This window comes from Rhinoraja longicauda, chromosome 6 (genome assembly GCF_053455715.1).
Source record: "Rhinoraja longicauda isolate Sanriku21f chromosome 6, sRhiLon1.1, whole genome shotgun sequence".
Taxonomy (NCBI): domain Eukaryota; kingdom Metazoa; phylum Chordata; class Chondrichthyes; order Rajiformes; family Arhynchobatidae; genus Rhinoraja; species Rhinoraja longicauda.
The window spans coordinates 82057057-82076534 of record NC_135958.1 but is presented as its reverse complement, the minus strand read 5'-3'; the positions used below and the strand labels follow the sequence as shown (position 1 = coordinate 82076534).

Below are 19478 nucleotides of genomic sequence, written 5' to 3'. Positions count from 1 at the left end.
ATAAAGCTTTCTAATCCTGACAGAAATGCACTTAATAACATCTTAGTTTATCCAAATCCAGATAGAGATCTTGTACAGAAAAAGATAGGACAAGAGAGGCAGACAAGGTGGCAGAGAAGGCAACAGTGTTGCTTCCTGTTTGTTGGTTTCTGTGCTCCAAAAAATACATTCTTCTTAATTAGGCCCCTTACAATTTTATATTCCTCACATATTTCTCCTCTCAGCTTCCTCTGTCCCAAAGCACACTCTTGCAACCTCTCCTCCAATCATTCCTCATAGCTGCAAGTTTCCTGTCTTGGCCACCGATGTTCTTATGTCACCAGAACAGTGCTGGAGCTGTGGTCTACCTAGTGTTGTGTACACTCCCAGCAAAACCCCTCTGCTTTTGTATTCCATGCTTTGGTAAGAAAGGGAAGCAGCCCTGGTGATGATTTGGACAGTTGGGTAGAGAAGTTGAGTAAAATGAAAGACCAAATATAATCTGAAGATGTGTGTGATTTGGGACATGTAAACTGTCCCTGCACTGTCAACTAATTAGACAATATTTGCATAATCTGCAAACTTCTATGTCGTGCCCCTTACATTCAGGCCAAAATCTTTAATATCAGTTGCAAAAGTGATGGAGCAAGTATTGCGTTGCACCCAAGACTTCTCAGAATTAAACTCCATTTGTCATCCCTCGTCGCACTGATCAAGATCCTGCCATAATTCTTGACAATCATTGTCACCCTAGCACTTGCTTGAGGGGCTGAATGGTGCAGGGAGCACCTTCTCCAGAAGGTTAGAGTTACAATTAACGGCTCAAGAAGGTAGCTCACCACCATCTGCTGCAGGAATTGGAGGGGGGGTGGGGGGGGGACACGACAAATCCTGCCTTGCTTGTGATGTTCTCATCCCATTAATCACTGAGAAGGATTCTTCGAATGCAGAGCAATATGTTTGAAATGATGGTGAATAAGTGATATATATAGCCTCTGTGGGGAGAACTTTACCTCAGATTTCACCCTGCTCTTCTGCGCTGGTGTCTTTGTACAATGAGCTCCAGTAATTGTTGATCTCTCTGCCGACCCCTTGCTCCCCCCTTATCCCCAAAACTGAGAGTTGGTTCAAAATTGTTTAATTACACTAGGGATAGAACAGCAGGAGCCCTGGCATGCAATGGGGATCAGGCTGGACAGGCTGAGGTTCCCGGCTGCCTTTCCACAGGCAACTCGACTGCAGTTACTGCTCACTTAATTCTTTGTTGTGGCTAACAGGAATAGATTGTTGAAATTGTTGGCTGGTAATGTACTGTAGATACTATGAATGATGCTGACAAGTATTCTCATCATCAAAGGGTTAATGAGCAATGCGAGTCTGCCACAGATGTTGGGCAATGCACTTCTGCTGAAGGCTCTGTGCTGTAAGTTTGCTGAGTGCAGCTGCAGGGTTGTGGAGAATGTTCAGAGGGCAGTCACACTGAGGCAGGTGTATTCTCTGACTGTGTGCTCTGGAGGTGGTACCTGATCTGCTGCATTCACTGGTGTTGGGAGTGCAGTGGCCGGCAGACAGTTCACTGGCAGCTCTGGGAGCAGGAGGACTTGAGAATCCAGCGTTGTTTTCAGTTGGTGATTTGTCATTGTCTGCCGGAAGGAAGTGCAAACTTCCTCTTCAGATTCCCTTATCTTTCTCGTTACTTCTGGGAGCCTTTGCACGGCCTTTGCTCAGCTTGCCACTAAGGCATTGAGTGGACAGTGCAATCCTGTAGGGCACGTTCTGGTCTCTACATGTTTGCAGATCGTGCTAAACATTATCTTCACTCAGCATTCACTGCTGCTCATTGAGGAATGCATGGCCAAAGAAGGTGTGGATCGGCGGCACACTCTATCAATAAGGTGAGGCCGTGGGTTTGTGTGCAGCTAGTTGTGAGAATGTTTTGTTAAATCTAAGAGGTGGGATTTCATTGGGTTTTCTTTGGCACAGGAGCCTTGTTGGTGATGTGGGGTGTGTGTGTGAGGGCATTTCCAGAGTGTGGTGATTCTGACTGTAGGGATCTGTTCGTTCACTTCCCACTCTGACAAAAACAGACACCTGTAGGATCTGGAATGTGGGAGCAGCAGGTCTTTGAGTTTCTCTCCCAGTGCATTGGGTTGTGGCTCATCTATACCTGCCATTCAGGACAAAACAGCCTGCAAAATTGGCACCCCATCACCACCCTAAATCCAATCCCTGCACTGGTCACACACTGACAACAAAATGCCCTGCTGCAACTCACCCCCACATCCATGACCTTTCCCCCAGAACGACAAGCACTGCACACACAGGGAAAACAACGTCAAACAAGAGGGAAAACAACGTCAAACAAGAGGGAAAACAACGTCAAACAAGAGGCCACAGATTTAAGCTTTATCTTGAGTAAATCTTCCTTTACTGTGACAAGGATTATAGTGAACCATCCTGATCCACACACTGCCCTCATCAACTGTCCATGAAACCTGTGATTATGTTTTCGAACTAGAAAGGGGAAACAGATATTTTACAATTTTAAGAATAGTCAGGAGAGTTGAGGAACTTTGTGTCTGGGTGACACCAGGTGAGAGGCAGGAGATTGAACAGGGATCTGAGGGGTATATGTTTCATACAGAGTAGATGGGATCTAGAATAAGCTACCAGAACGAGAGAGACAGGAACTGGAATCAAATTGAAGGGGCTTGAATGAGCAGGCCCCAAGGGATCTGACGTTGATGCAGGGATTAGTGTGGATAGGGATGATGGTTGGCACATTTGCAGTGGGCCGGAAGGCCTGGTTTTTACCGTATAACCCCATAGTTCTGTTAGCTGACATTGGTGAAACAGGCCCTTATGCCCACCATGTCCAGGCTGACCATTGGCATACTGAGTTAGTCCCTTTTGCCTGCATTTGGCTCCTAGCCCTCTAAACCTTTCCGATCCATATATCTGTCTAATTGTCTTTCAAAAGGTGTAATTGTATCTTCTTCTGTATTTTCCTCTGGCAGCTCAGTCCAGATACGGACTACCCTCTGAGTGAAAATAGTGTCCCCAAGCTCGCTCTTCAATCTCTCACATTAAGTATATGCTCTGTAGCTTTAGAATACATGACTCTGGGGAAAATACACTGCTAGAATACACCACTCTGGGGAAAATACACCACTAAATTACACTGGGGAAAATACACTGCTTGAATATACTGCTAGAATACCCTACCCTGAGCATTCACTCAACATTGTTTCTGATTCATGCCCTGACTTCATCTGTTTCACCAATGTTCAGCTCTATGACTGTGGCAGCTCAGTCTCTCTGACCTTCCCCACTCCTGTCCTGCTCCTGCCTGTCTGCTGACTGGACTTGCAAACTTATTTCTATATTCGCCTCAGCTTTCTCATCTGTCACACTAATTCTGGGTCCCAACCCTGGGCAAACTAGTCAATGAAGTTAATTATGCTGTACCTTAACCATCTCACCTACCTGTCGTGGCAAGTTCCCTCCTGATAGCTATCTCAGAGTTGGTCATGACGCTCTTTTGTTGTCACCCAAACACACCTGCATTGTGCAATGGAGTGGAATTGCCCAGAGGACTGGCTGTGGGGCGGGCTGTGGGGGCTGCCAGTGACGAATGCCAGTGGGGAATGCAGGGTGTTTATGCATAGACGGAGTGAGGTTTGAGCAGAGTTAGGATCGCAGCCTGAATGGCAGGGTGCTCTCAACATCATCTGCGATTGGATCATTTCCTGCAGTGCCAGCTGTTTCCCTGCAGTGCCAGCTGTTTCCCTGCAGTGCCAGCTGTTTCCCGGCAGTGCCAGCTGTTTCCCTGCAGTGCCAGCTGTTTCCCTGCGGTGCCAGTTGTTTCCCTGCGGTGCCAGTTGTTTCCCTGCGGTGCCAGCTGTTTCCCGGCAGTGCCAGCTGTTACCCTGCAGTGCCAGCTGTTTCCCGGCAGTGCCAGCTGTTTCCCTGCGGTGCCAGTTGTTTCCCTGCGGTGCCAGTTGTTTCCCTGCGGTGCCAGCTGTTTCCTGGCAGTGCCAGCTGTTACCCAGCAGTGCCAGCTGTTTCCCGGCAGTGCCGGCTGTTTCCCGGCAGTGGCAGCTGTTTCCCTGCAGTGCCAGCTGTTTTCCCTGCAGTGCCAGCTGTTTCCTGCCGTCCAGATGTTTCCCTGAAGTGCCAGCTGTTTCCCGGCAGTGCCAGCTGTTTCCCGGCAGTGCCAGCTGTTTCCCGGCAGTGCCAGCTGTTTCCTGCCATCCAGCTGTTTCCCTGCAGTGCCAGCTGTTTCCCGGCAGTGCCAGCTGTTTCCCAGCAGTGCCAGTTGTTTCCCGGCAGTGCCAGCTGTTTCCCGGCAGTGCCAGCTGTTTCCCTGCAGTGCCAGCTGTTTCCCGGCAGTGCCAGCTGTTTCCCTGCTGTCCAGCTGTTTCCCCGCCGTGCCAGCTGTTTCCTGCTATCCAGCTGTTTCCCCGCCGTGCCAGCTGTTTCCCTGCTGTAGTGAGATCGCCCAGTGGCTAGGTGGGGGATGTCATCACTGGTTGATTAATAATTTTTTTATCATACAGAAATGGAGACCAGCTCTGTTCCAGAGCGTCAGCTTGCCGGAGGCTGCAGCCTCCACCACCCAAGGTGGCCCAGTATTGCAACAACAAAGAGACAGGAGGAAGGGCTCCATCGCACAAACTGTGCGCAGGTAACTGTGTCAAGGCGCAGGTAACTGGGTCAATGCACAGGTAACTGGGTCAATGTACAGGTAACTGGGTCAATGCGCAGGTAACTGGGTCAATGCACAGGTAACTGGGTCAATGTGCAGGTAACTGGGTCAATGCGCAGGTAACTGGGTCAAGGCGCAGGTAACTGGATCAAGGCGCAGGTAACTGGGTCAATGCGCAGGTAACTGGGTCAATGCGCAGGTAACTGGGTCAATGTGCAGGTAACTGGGTCAATGTGCAGGTAACTGTCAATGCGCAGGTAACTGGGTCAAGGTGCAGGTAACTGTCAATGCGCAGGTAACTGGGCCAAGGCACAGGTAACTGGGTCAAGGCGCAGGTAACTGTGTCAATGTGCAGGTAACTGGGTCAATGCGCAGGTAACTGGGTCAAGGCGCAGGTAACTGTGTCAATGTGCAGGTAACTGTCAATGTGCAGGTAACTGGGCCAAGGCGCAGGTAACTGGGCCAAGACGCAGGTAACTGGGTCAATGTGCAGGTAACTGGGTCAATGTGCAGGTAACTGTCAATGCGCAGGTAACTGGGTCAAGGCGCAGGTAACTGGGTCAAGGCGCAGGTAACTGTCAATGCGCAGGTAACTGGGTCAAGGTGCAGGTAACTGTCAATGCGCAAGTAACTGGGTCAATGCGCAGGTAACTGGGTCAAGGCGCAGGTAACTGTGTCAATGTGCAGGTAACTGGGTCAAGGTGCAGGTAACTGTCAATGCGCAGGTAACTGGGTCAATGCGCAGGTAACTGGGTCAATGCGCAGGTAACTGGGTCACGGTGCAGGTAACTGTCAATGCGCAGGTAACTGGGTCAATGCGCAGGTAACTGGGTCAAGGCGCAGGTAACTGGGTCAATGCGCAGGTAACTGGGTCAAGGCGCAGGTAACTGGGTCAATGCGCAGGTAACTGGGTCAAGGCGCAGGTAACTGTGTCAATGTGCAGGTAACTGTGTCAAGGCAGAATGAGTGGGTTGTCGGCAATGCAGGGGGTAGCTGAGATACTGTGGGCCTGGGGATAGGAATATTGCAATGAGAGGCAAGAAAGGAAATTTACTCCTGAAAACAGGGTACAGATGAGATACTAAAGAAGTGCCTACAACACACTGCTGGCAGTGATTGTAGAGCCATATACGTAGAGCCATCGTAGAGCCATATACGATGACACCATCGTAGACACCATCGTAGAGCCATATACGATGGTGATGTCAGTATCTTTCAGTGATCTGGACATGCAGGGATGGCTGGATATGAATTATGTACAGGCAGACAAGGGTAGGTCATGGCATCATGATCAGTACAGACGTGGGCCGAAGGGCCTGTTCCTGTGCTGTACATGTGTATGTGCATGTGGAAGAGGAGCAGGATCAGGCCTGTCAGCCTGCACCACCGTGCAGCATCCACTCGTGGTCTGGGGTTAGCCAGGTGCTCAGCAGTGCGATCCAGGTACTGCTCATAACTATCCAGCCTTTGGCCAGAAATGTCCTTCCAGACCACCCCACCACCTGCAGTGTCTTGTTATGCGAGACCTGTGTGTCTGTGTCCAGTCTTGTCAAGGGTGCCAAGGGTAGAGTTTAACTGTTCTGTTCCTGCGCAGAGACACAGCGGAGTGGTTTGGTGTGGGAACAGATGGCGGGCTGTCCCTGGACTGGCAGCGACAGACCTGGACGCATTGCAGCCAGACATTTGGGAAGCTGAAAGCTCCGTACCAGAGGAGCGTGCAACTGGACAGCCCGCGGTCAGCCTGTGTCCCAACGCTGGCCTCCCAGAAAACGCTGACGGTATGCACTTCTCTTGCTGCAGCAGCCTGGGCCTCAGGCCTCCTTTGTAAGTCCTGCACTATGGACCCTGTGCAGCCTGATAAAGATGGGGAGCTCTCTCCCACAGCCACCATCGTGTTCTCTTGCAATGTGGGTAACGATTGGGACCGGGGTCAGTGTTTGGACTGGACATTGATGGGGGTTGCAGTCAGGCGGGGGTGAATGGGCATGGCAGATTGCTGCCTTTCCTGCTGATGGCTGATATTTCTTTGTTCTTAGATCGGCGAGCCATTGTGCCAAGGCCATAGTTCACGATGCTGTAGCAGGGATCAGCAGCCCAGTCTGCCCCCAAGCCCTGACACGGGATATCACAGATCTCCAAGGATGCGGGACTCAGTTGCACAAATGAGCCTTCGAGCGGCTGCAGCTGTGCTAGCGGTGAGAGGGCAGTGGGGTAGAGGCACGTGGTACATTGTGTCAGGCTGGACATCTTCCAAAGGATCCATCAGAGCCAGACGTCCTCCTGCAGGAACCTTGCTGCCCACTGCAGCTGCCGGAGCTAATGCAGCCACGCTCCTGCCTCCCAACCTCCTGCCCTCTGTCTCGTCCCCGCCCCTTTCCAAAATCCCATCCCCCATCCCCCACACGTTGACCTAGATGGAAACCTGGGTTGTGGACGATGGAGGTGGCTGTGGGTGTCAGGGTTGGGGTCAGGCTGGGGCGATGGGGCAAGGGGTGAAGCAGATTCCATCCTAGCACCACATGACTGCAGGTCTTCACAGCCTCTCCACCTGGGGATGCACGTCCACGGAACATAAAACAAACAGCAGGAGGCGCTGCGATGCCAACGGTACCTGTGGAGATGAAGAGGTGGCCGACTGGTGACGGCTCACCCTCCATAACGGTCACCATCTGTATCCTTCCACACACAGAGGCTGCTCAACCGCTGAGTTCTTGCAGCCCTTTATTTTGTCATCTTCCACATACACCTGGTGCCACTTGTCCTGATCTATCCCTGTTGTTGAAGTTCCAGACGGGTATCTGCCCACTTCAGTTCAACACCCTCCCTCCCTACCCCCTCCCTTCCTCCCAGCCTCCCTCCCTCCCTCCCAGCCAGCCTCCCTCCCAGCCAGCCTCCCTCCCTCCCTCTGTCTCTCTCCCTCTCTCCCTCCCTCTCTCCCTCCCTCCCTCCCTCTCCCTCTCTCCCTCCCTCCCTCTCCCTCTCTCTCTCTCCCCCTCTCTCCCTCCCTCCCACCCTCTCTCCCACCCGCTCTCTCTCTCTCTCTCTCTCTCTCTCCCTCCCTCCCTCCCTCCCTCCCTCCCTCCCTCCCTCCCTCCCTCCCTCCCTCCCTCCCTCCCTCCCTCCCTCCCTCCCTCCCTCCCTCCCTCCCTCCCTCCCTCCCTCCCTCCCTCCCTCCCTCCCTCCCTCCCTCCCTCCCTCCCTCCCTCCCTCCCTCCCTCCCTCCCTCCCTCCCTCCCTCCTTCCCTCCTTCCTTCCTTCCTTCCCTCCCTCCCTCCCTCCCTCCCTCCCTCCCTCTCTCCCTCTCTCCCTCCCCCGCTCCCTCCCCTGGGTGTCTGAACCTTCGCTGAGGCCTGGTTGCAGTGCAGTGAGGTGCAGCTGACCACTGGTTGTCCCCTGCCGTCTGGCCACTCTGAGATTGTGGGGTCGAGAACAGACTGCGTGACCTCACCGTTCTCCTAACCTGTGGCTGATTTCCATCACAGGGCAAACCTGTTCTAGAAAGTTCTCGATGCAGAGTTGTCAGGAGAAGTTTTGTGTATCCCAGTGTCGTGGAGGAAGATCCATTTGGTGGTGCTGACACACTGGACTACGCGTTTTTCAGGAAGGCAAGCGAGTTTCTATCATGTTTATGATGGTCCCAGTGGGCCTTGCAGTTTGGCAGTAACTGACAGCTCCTCTGATTCTCTGACAGATGGAGGCTCCAGATGATGATGTGTTTGAGTCACCGCCACCTTCAGCTGACTGCGAGAGAGACATGCAGATGGAAGCAGTCCCATTGAACATGTAAATGTTTGTTTAACTGCATGTTAAATTCCAGAGAAATCCCTGTGTGGGCATCACTGAGCGTGTGGGTGCTGGGACCCTTGGTGTGGGTGCTGGGACCCTTGGTGTGGGTGCTGGGACACGGTGTGTGGGTGCTGGGACCCTTGGTGTGGGTGCTGGGACCCTTGGTGTGGGTGCTGGGACCCTTGGTGTGGGTGCTGGGAGCTTATGTCACCAGTTCAGAGGCTGCAGCTGAAGTGTTGTTGATCTGTTTGCAGAGATGGTGTGTGTCCGGCTGTCGTCTGTGGCCAGAGTGATGGTCGGAGAGGAACGCGTATGGTGTCCCAGGCCAGACACTTCCTGTTTGACCAGCGCGGCCGATACCTGGGGCTGGGGGTGGTGGGCCGCTGGCTCAACCGTCGCTACCGGCGGTCTCTGAGTGTCCACACCCGAGACAAGCTGAGGCACCTCCCCACACACAGGTCACAGCACCTGCCCCTTCCCACCCTGAACCCCAACCCCACCTCACCCCACACCCATGCTCCCCCGACTCTCACTCCAAACCCCCCTGAAACCCTCACCCACAATACGCTCTGACTTGACTTGTTTCCTCTCTGTCTGACCCCTCCCCCTCACCCCTCCCTCTCCCCCTCCTCACCCTGCCCCCCTCCCTCTCCCCCAACCTCCCACTCCCCCCCCCACTTCTCCTCACCCTGCCCCCTTCCCTCTCCCCTACCTCCCCCTACCTCCACCTCCCATCCCCCTCCCACTCCCCCAACCTCCCACTCCCCCTACCTCCACCTCCCACCCCCTCTCTGCGCCTGCATCATTTAACATTGATTTATTTTCAGGCCGTACTTCACGTTTTGGATCACCTTTGTTCACATTGTGGCCACGCTGCTGGCAATTGGGATTTACGGGATCGCACCACTGGGATTTGCTCAGCGTGTAAAAATACAGCTGGTGAGCTTGGGAGCTGCACACGCAGTTGACCCATGTCCACTCTCCCCACTGGAACTGACCCGTCCACTCTCCCCACTGGAACTGACCCTTCCACTCTCCCCACTGGAACTGACCCGTCCACTCTCCCCACTGGAACTGACCCTTCCACTCACCCCACTGGAACTGACTCGTCCACTCTCCCCACTGGAACTGACCAGTGGCCACTCTCCCCACTGGAACTGACCCGTCCACTCTCCCCACTGGAACTGACCAGTGGCCACTCTCCCCACTGGAACTGACCAGTGGCCACTCACCCTACTGGAACTGACCCTTCCACTCACCCCACTGGAACTGACCCTTCCACTCACCCCACTGGAACTGACCCGTCCACTCTCCCCACTGGAACTGACCAGTGGCCACTCGCCCCACTGGAACTGACCAGTGGCCACTCGCCCCACTGGAACTGACCAGTGGCCACTCTCCCTACTGGAACTGACCCGTCCACTCTCCACTCCCTGCTGCTCTTCATCAATCGCATCCACTTCTTCAAATAGCCAGCCTTGTCGTTGTGCGACAGGGAGCAGGGTGAGGAGGAGGGGGAGGAGTGGGATGTAGGGGAGGGAGGGGGGTAGGGTGAGGAGGAGGAGTGGAGGTAGGGGAGTGGGAGGGGGGCAGGGTGAGGGGGAGAAAGAATGGTGGGAAAGTTTTGAATTGATCATGCTTTTCAGGTGCTGAGGAATAAAGGGACGTATGAGAGTGTGGAAAATGTACAAAAGGAGAATTTCTGGATTGGACCGAGCTGGGTGAGTGTTTGCTCAGAGGTTGGTACAGCTGCTGCAGATGTGACGCCATGCACAGCAACAGGTGCTCAACACTATCACTATTTGCAGGGCGTACTTGTTCACCTTGGAGCAAAGTTTCCCCCTTGTTTACGGAGGGACCCATCAATCTCCAAGCTGGCTGAGGAGGTCCGAGACCGAGAGAGGAAGTCCGGCTGCTGCGTCCAGAATGACAACTCAGGATGTGTGCAGATGCTAAAGCAGGATTGTTCGGTACCTCACACCTCTCACCCTTTGCAACTGTCCCCCTGATCACTCTGACATTTCTCAGCAAACACTCAGGGCTTGAAGCTGATTTGTCTCACTTCCCACTACCCAGACAAAAGGACAAGTTAGGAAACATACGCTGACTTTATGTGGATCATTGCTTAGATTACACTTTGAGCATTGCGTCTGATTTCACTTCTCATAATCTGGAAGGGATAAGGAAATGGGCAGAGGAGATGTGTGAGGATTATGATGGTGCCATATCAGGGTGGGGTAAGTGTGGGGTAAGTAAGTGTGGGGTAAGTAAGTGTGGGGTAAGTAAGTGTGGGGTAAGTAAGTGTGGGGTAAGTAAGTGTGGGGTAAGTAAGTGTGGGGTAAATGTGGGGTAATAATAATAATAATAATAATAATGCATTACATTTATATAGCGCTTTTCATATACTCAAAGACGCTTTACAGAGATTTAGAGAACATAGGGAAGTGAATAAATAGATAAATAAGTAAACGAACAGAGAAAGGAGACAGAAGGTGAGGTGACCTTCAGTGGTTGAAGGCAGTACTGAACAGGTGAGACTTCAGTGATGTTTTGAATGTGGTGAGTGTGGAGGAGTCTCTGACGGTTTGGGGTAGTGAGTTCCATAGGGTGGGAGCAGCGATGAAGAAAGCCCCGTCCCCCCAGGATCTGAGTTTGGTCCGGATGTGGGGGGATAGGAGATTGGCAGCAGCAGAGCGGAGGGTGCAGGTGGGAGTGTGCCTGTGGAGGAGGTCAGTCAGGTAGGATGGGGCCAGGTTATGGAGGGCTTTGTAGGTCATGAGGAGGATTTTGTACTGGATTCTCTGGGGGATGGGGAGCCAGTGGAGTTTGTAAAGGACGGGGGTGATATGGTCACGGATCGGGGTGTGGGTGAGTAGACGGGCAGCGGAGTTTTGAATGTATTGAAGTTTACTGATGATTTTTGAGGGTGCGCCATAGAGGAGGCTGTTGCAGTAGTCCAGACGGGAGGTGATGAAGGCGCGGATGAGGGTTTCTGCAGCTGTGGAGGAGAGGGATGGACGGAGACGGGCAATGTTTTTGAGGTGGAAGAAGGCTGTCTTTGTGATGTGTTTGATGTGTTTGTCGAAGGAGAGGGTTTGATCAAAGATGATTCCAAGATTCTGGATGTGAGGTGAGGTGGATACTGGGAGACCATCAATGTTGAGGATGAAGTTTTGGGTGGATTTGGTGAGCGTTTTTGGACCAATGATGATGATTTCAGATTTGTTGCAGTTGAGTTTGAGGAAATTTGATTGAAGCCAAGATTTTATTTCAGTGATGCAGTTTGTCAGTGTAGAGTGTGTGGTGGGGGAGATTGACTTGGTGGAGATGAGGAGCTGGATATCATCGGCGAAGCAGTGGAAGTTGAGACCATGACGGCGGATTAATTGACCAAGGGGGAACAGGTAGAGGATGAAGAGGAGGGGGCCAAGGACTGAGCCTTGGGGGACACCTTGGGGGAGGGGAGCGGTGGGGGATTTACAGTTGTTAATGGAGATGAACTGGTGCCTGTCAGAGAGGTAAGATTTGAACCAGGATAGGGCTGTGCCGGTGATGTTAAAGGAGGTTTCAAGTCGGGTGAGGAGAATGGAGTGATTTATGGTGTCAAAGGCGGCGCTGAGGTCAAGTAGGATGAGGATGTTGAGGTTGCCAGCGTCGGAGGAGAGGAAAAGGTCGTGGGGTAAGTAAGTGTGGGGTAAGTAAGTGTGGGATAAATGTGGGGTAAGTGTGGGGTAACTAAGTGTGGGGTAAGTAAGTGTGGGGTAAGTAAGTGTGGGGTAAGTAAGTGTGGGGTAAGTAAGTGTGGGGTAAGTGTGGGGTAAGTAAGTGTGGGGTAAGTAAGTGTGGGGTAAGTAAGTGTGGGGTAAGTAAGTGTGGGGTAGGTAAGTGTGGGGTAAGTAAGTGTGGGGTAAGTAAGTGTGGGGTAAGTGTGGGATAAGTAAGTATGGGGTAGGTAAGTGTGGGGTAAGTAAGTGTGGGGTAAGTAAGTGTGGGGTAAGTAAGTGTGGGGTAAGTAAGTGTGGGGTAAGTAAGTGTGGGGTAAGTAAGTGTGGGGTAAGTAAGTGTGGGGTAAGTAAGTGGGGTAAGTAAGTGTGGGGTAAGTAAGTGTGGGGTAAGTAAGTGTGGGGTAAGTAAGTGGGGTAAGTAAGTGTGGGGTAAGTAAGTGTGGGGTAAGTAAGTGTGGGGTAAGTAAGGAAGTGGGCAGAGGAGATGTGTGAGGATTGTGATGGTGCGGTATCAGGGCGGGGGTTGTTTCTCTGGGGTAAGTGTGGCGGATGTGGGAACCGACAAAGGGTTACAAAATAACTTTGGTCGAGTGGATACAGAGAAAGTCTGTCTACTTGTGACAAACAATAGGACTGTGGCCATTAATATAAGAGAGGCACTAGGAACTCCAATAGGATTCAGAAGATACCATGTCGGACAGCATGGGTCTCATTGCCAGGAAGGGTGCCCAGGCAAGGATACTAGCATTAAAGGGGAGCATAGACAGGTGTGTAAGGGAGGAGAGCCGAGGATTAAACTGATAGGTTTAGATGTGGAAAGTTGGGAGAAGGTTTTGCAGCATATACAGTGCATTCAGAAAGTATTCAGACCCCTTCACTTTTTCCACATTTTGTTACGTTACAGCCTTATTTTAAAATGGATTAAATTCATTTTTTTTATCATCAATCTACACATAATACTCCATAATAAAAAATCAAAAACACGTGTTTAGAAATTTTTTCAAGGTAATTAAAAAGAAATAACTGAAATATCACATAAGTATTCAGACCCTTTACTCAGTACTTTGTTGAGGCACCTTTGGCAGTGATTACAGCCCATGTCTTTTTGGGTATGACACTACAAGCTTGGCACACCTGTATTTGGGTAATTTCTCCCATTCTTCTCTGCAGAGCCTCTCAAGCTCTGATAGGTTAGATGGGGAGGGTCGATGCACAGCTATTTTCAGGTCCCTCCAGAGATGTTCGATCGGGTTCAAGTCTGGGCTCTGGCTGGGCCACTCAAGGACATTCACAGACTTGTCACAAAGCCACTCCTGCGTTGTCTTGGCTGTGTGCTTAGGGTTGTTGCCTAAGGTTGTTGGAAGGTGAACCTCCACCCCAGTCTAAGGTCCAGAACACTGGAGCAGGTTTTCATCAAGGATCTCTCTGTACTTTGCTCCATTCATCTTTCTCTCAATCCTGACTAGTCTCCCAGTTCCTGCCGCTGAAAAACATTCCCACAGCATGATGCTGCCACCACCATGCTTCACCATAGGTATGGTATTGGCCAGGTGATGAGCGGTGCCGCTTGGCATTCAGGCCAAACAGTTCAATCTTGGTTTCATCAGACCAGAGAATCTTGTTTCTCATTGTCTGAGAATCCTTTAGGTGCCTTTTGACAAACTCCAAGCGGGCTGCCATGTGCCTTTTACTGAGGAGTGGCTTCCGTCTGGCTACTCTACCATAAAGGCCTGATTGGTGGAGTGCTGCAGATATAGTTGTCCTTCTGCAAGGTTCTCCCATCTTCACAGAACTCTGGAGCTCTGTCAGAGTGACCATCAGGTTCTTGGTCACCTCCCTGACCAAGGTCCTTCTCCCCCGATTACTCAGTTTGGCCGGGCAGCCAGCTCTATGAAGAGTCCTGGTGGTTCCAAACCCTTTTCCATTTAAGAATGACGGAGGCCACTGTGCTGTTTGGGACCTGCAATGCTGCAGAAATTGTTTTATACCCTTCCCCAGATCTGTGTCTCGACACAATCCTGTCTCGGAGGTCTATGGACAATTCCTTCGTCTTCATGGCTTAGTTTTTGCTCTGACGTGCACTGTCAACTGTGGGACCTTATATAGACAGGTGTGTGCCTTTCCAAATCATGCACAATCAATTTAATTTACCACTGGTGGACTCCACTCAAGTTGTAGAAACATCTCAAGGATAATCAATGGAAATAGGATGAACAAGCTCAATTTTGAGTGTCATAGCAAAGGGTCTGAATGCTTATGTAAATGTGATACTTCAGTTATTTCTTTTTAATTACTTTGCAAAGATTTCTAAACACCTGTTTTCGCTTTTTTATTATGAGGTATTGTATGTAGATTGATGATTAAAAAAAAAGAAATTAATCAATTTTAAAATAAGGCTGTAATGTAACAAAATGTGGAATAGGTAAAGGGGTGTGAATACTTTCTGAATGCACTGTATTGCTGTAACATCTGATTGATCCGTGGTATTTCTATGGTGCAGCATATTGTTAGCATGCTGTGTACAGATGTCTTCTCTTTCTTCTCAGCATCCTAATGTCACTGATCGCTCTTGTCCTCCTGATCAAACTCTGATGAGCTCTGCCCTGCTGGTGGAGAGCTTATCACTCTGTACCGTTGCCCAAAGGTAAACTGTTCTTGCTGTTTGAACACACAGGAAACACTCGCTACATTTATAAAATGGCCAAACAACCAGGCTCCAAACATGGGATCCACCAATCAGACGCGATCATCAGGTGCAGTCTGCCATCAAGATCCAAGGCAAGTGAACACTTCAGTCAAGAGTCTCACATCGCAAGTGGTTCAGTACCTCCTTCATCTGCTGCTCCAACGTCTAACTGCTTACATCTGCATGACCATTTCGTGAGCCATGGCTGATCTTGTGCTTTAGAAACATAGAAACATAAAAAATAGGTGCAGGAGTAGGCCATTCGGCCCTTCGAGCCTGCACCGCCATTCAATATGATCATGGCTGATCATCCAACTCAGTATCCTGTACCTGTCTTCTCTCCATACCCCCTGATCCCTTTAGCCACAAGGGCCACATCTAACTCCCTCTTAAATATAGCCAATGAACTGGCCTCAACTACCTTCTGTGGCAGAGAATTCCACAGATTCACCACTCTCTGTGTGAAAAAAAACTTTCTCACTCGGTCCTAAAAGACTTCCCCCTTATCCTTAAACTGTGACCCCCTTCTTCTGGACTTCCCCAACATCGGGAACAATCTCCCTGCATCCAGCCTGTCCAACCCCTTAAGAATTTTGTAAGTTTCTATAAGATCCACCTCAGTCTTCTAAATTCCAGCGAGTACAAGCCGAGTCTATCCAGTCTTTCTTCATATGAAAGTCCTGCCATCCCAGGAATCAATCTGGTGAACCTTCTCTGTACTCCCTCTATGGCAAGAATGTCTTTCTTCAGATTAGGAGACCAAAACTGTACGCAATACTCCAGGTGCGGTCTCACCAATGCCCTGTACAACTGCAGCAGAACCTCCCTGCTCCTATACTCAAATCCCCTCGCTATGAATGCCAACATGCCATTCGCTTTCTTCACTGCCTGCTGCACCTGCATGCCTACTTTCAATGACTGGTGTACCACGACACCCAGGTCCCGTTGCATCTCCCCTTTTCCTAATCGGGCACCATTCAGATAATAGTCTGCTTTCCTCTTCTTGCCGCCAAAGTGGATAACGTCACATTTATCCACATTATACTGCATCTGCCATGCATTTGCCCACTCACCTAACCTATCCAGGTCACCTTGCAGCCTCCTAGCATCCTACTCACAGCTAACACTGCCACCCAGCTTCGTGTCATCCGCAAACTTGGAGATGTTGCATTCAATTCCCTCCTCCAAATCATTAATATATATTGTAAATAGCTGGGGTCCCAGCACTGAGCCTTGCGGTACCCCACTAGTCACTGCCTGCCATTCTGAAAAGGACCCGTTTATTCCTACTCTTTGCTTCCTGTCTGCCAGCCAGTTCTCTATCCACATCAATACTGAACCCACAATAACGTGTGCTTTAAGATTGCATACTAATCTCTTATGTGGGACCTTGTCGAAAGCCTTCTGGATGTCCAGATATAACACATCCACTGGTTCTCCCTTATCCACTCTTCTAGATACATCCTCGAAAAATTCTATAAGATTTGTCAGACATGATTTACCTTTCATAAATCCATGCTGACTTTGTCCAATGATTTCACCACTTTCCAAATGTGCTGCTATCCTATCTTTAATAACTGACTCTAGCACGTCTTTGACCACGTTTCTGCCTTGCCCTAAAACACTCAGTGAGTGAGCATCCACGGCCCCTAATTATAGAATTCCAACGATTCACAGACCTTCAGTTAAACAGATTTCATCTGTTCCAAAACACCTGAACCCTGAACGTAAGACTTGCCCCAGCTCCAGACCCACAGGGTCATCCTGCAAACCCACAGGGAGGGTCATCCTGCAGACCCACAGGGAGGGTCATCCTGCAGACCCACAGGGAGGGTCATCCTGCAGACCCACAGGGAGGGTCATCCTGCAGACCCACAGGGTCATCCTGCAGACTCACAGGGAGGGTCATCCTGCAGACCCACAGGGAGGGTCATCCTGCAGACCCACAGGGAGGGTCATCCTGCAGACCCACAGGGAGGGTCATCCTGCAGACCCACAGGGTCATCCTGCAGACCGACAGGGTCATCCTGCAAACCCACAGGGTCATCCTGCAGACCCACAGGGTCATCCTGCAGACCCACAGGGTCATCCTGCAAACCCACAGGGAGGGTCATCCTGCAGACCCACAGGGTCATCCTGCAGACCCACAGGGTCATCCTGCAGACCCACAGGGAGGGTCATCCTGCAGACCCACAGGGAGGGTCATCCTGCAGACCCACAGGGAGGGTCATCCTGCAGACCCACAGGGAGGGTCATCCTGCAGACCCACAGGGTCATCCTGCAGACCCACAGGGAGGGTCATCCTGCAGACCCACAGGGTCATCCTGCAGACCCACAGGGAGAGTCATCCTGCAGACCCACAGGGTCATCCTGCAGACCCACAGGGAGGGTCATCCTGCAGACCCACAGGGTCATCCTGCAGACCCACAGGGAGGGTCATCATCTCCTGTCTTCTACCAGCACACCATGCAATCTTCCTCAGTATCTCTTCACTGAGGAGTCACCATGCTGCACCTAATTCTATTTTGGATGGACACATCTGAGACTCCCCAGAGATGCTCCCTGTCCCGATGAGTTACTCCAGCATTTTGTGTCCATCTAAAATAGAATCAGGTGCAGTGTTTGATATAAACCAGCATCTGCAGTTCCTTACTACACATAATTCTATTTTAGATTAGGGGGAAAAGATCTGCTCTCGGTGTGGTCTCATCAAAGCCCTTTTGAATCTCAGCAAAACATCTGTACCCTTGTTCTACAGTCTTGCAAACGGCACAAATACTCAGTGCCCCCTACAGCATTCTGAAACTCCTCTCCCACATTGTGCCATTACTCACCCACGTTCCCCCACCCTGCATCTTAACCCCTTGGATCACACCTGTAACACCACCCCAACACACATTCACCCTCCGACATCTTCAGACAAACAACCTACTCCTGGATTCACACCTCTCTCTTTAGCTTTGGTTAAAGTTCTGCTCACTGTTATAAAACATAAGGTACTTCAGCGCTGAAAGGAACAGCTCATTAAATGAACAGTCCTTTGCCCATCCAATGACCTGAAGTGACTCGTTGGAGATCGCCTCCCACCAGACTCATGAATAGGATCAATAGTCAATAGTCGTTTATTTGTCACATACACATAAATGTGTAGTAAAATGAAACATTACCCGCAGTTGAACAATAAGACCAATAAGATTAATCAATAAAAATGCAATAACACATACAATCACAACTAACACCAAACAAAAAGAAACATCCATCACAGTGAGTCTCCTCCAGTCCCTCCTCACTGTGATGGAAGGCCAGAATGTCTTTTTCTCTTCCCTGCCGTCTTGTCCCGCGGTCAGGCTGTTGGAGTTGCCACGTCGGGGCGGTCGGGGCTCCCGATATTGAAGCCCCCGCTGGGCGGTGAAAAATCCCGCGGCCTATTTCAGGCCGCGCCGGATGGTGAAAGGTCCGTGGCGGGCCGACCCAAGCCCCGCGATTCGGGGCGGGCGAACACGCTGCCTCTGCCGCTGCCGGAGCTCCCGATGTCGGCCCCCACCCAGGGGCCTGCGGGCTTCCGACGTCCACGCGGCCCGCGCCGGAGCCTCCGGAGACGAGTCGCAGCCGCTCCCGTAGCATCCGCAGGCAGCCAGCGCCGCAGGTGGTGAGTCCGGACCGCGGGCTCTGCGAACCAGAGACCCAGGTGGTCCCAGGTGCATGGCCGGTGGTAGGCCGCAACGGGAACGGAGACACGACACAGAACAAAGGTCGCGTCTCCGTTCTGGAGAGAGAATGTTACAGTTCCCGTTCCCTCCCACCCCCCCCCAAAAACATAACATACAACACTACATCATATTAAAACGACAATTCAGACAAAAACAACAAAAAACACAAAAGACAGACGGACTGCAGGCAAGCCTGGGTCGGCCCGCCACGGACCTTTCACCATCCATTATTTTACTGAAGCAGTAATCCTAAAGCATGGACTTATGATCTAGTTATAACCTGCAAACAGCCAGCCGATCTCAGTGGAACTGACTGGTTTAAAAATGCATTTGATTCACCACTGTCCACTATGGGGAACCTGCTACTCTTTCACTTGCCATCGCACATAGCTGGGCCTTGCACAGACAGACACCAGCAGGCTGTGTTACTAAACTGCACTGCACTGCACTGCAGGGCTTGTGTGACTAAACTGCTCTGCTCTGCTCTGCTCGCGCTGCGCTGCGCTGCTCTGCTCTGCTCTGCAGGGCTTGTGTGACTACACTGCACTGCTCTGCAGGACCTGTGTGACTACACTACTCTGCACTGCTCTGCAGGACCTGTGTGACTACACTGCTCTGCACTGCTCTGCAGGACCTGTGTGACTACACTGCTCTGCAGGACCTGTGTGACTACACTGCTCTGCTCTGCAGGACATGTGTGACTACACTGCTCTGCTCTGCAGGACCTGTGTGACTACACTGCTCTGCTCTGCTCTGCACTGCTCTGTAGGACTTGTGTGACTACACTGCACTGCTCTGCAGGACCTGTGTGACTACACTGCTCTGCTCTGCAGGACCTGTGTGACTACACTGCACTGCTCTGCAGGACCTGTGTGACTACACTG

At 51.3% G+C, this 19478-nt stretch overlaps 1 protein-coding gene across 1 annotated transcript in view; it reads left to right on the top strand.

Moving 5' to 3' along the window:
* Positions 1-4738: 4738 nt before the first annotated feature.
* The window catches only part of LOC144594763 (inactive rhomboid protein 2-like), a 29380-nt gene continuing 14640 nt past the window's right edge, over positions 4739-19478 (top strand). Inside the window, exons 1-10 of the mRNA XM_078401609.1 lie at positions 4739-4746; positions 6282-6465; positions 6724-6882; positions 8170-8311; positions 8392-8470; positions 8728-8931; positions 9301-9412; positions 10120-10194; positions 10282-10443; positions 14873-14976. Coding sequence (XP_078257735.1) covers positions 4739-4746; positions 6282-6465; positions 6724-6882; positions 8170-8311; positions 8392-8470; positions 8728-8931; positions 9301-9412; positions 10120-10194; positions 10282-10443; positions 14873-14976 — 1229 coding nt within the window. The remainder of the gene's footprint in view (positions 4747-6281; positions 6466-6723; positions 6883-8169; positions 8312-8391; positions 8471-8727; positions 8932-9300; positions 9413-10119; positions 10195-10281; positions 10444-14872; positions 14977-19478) is intronic.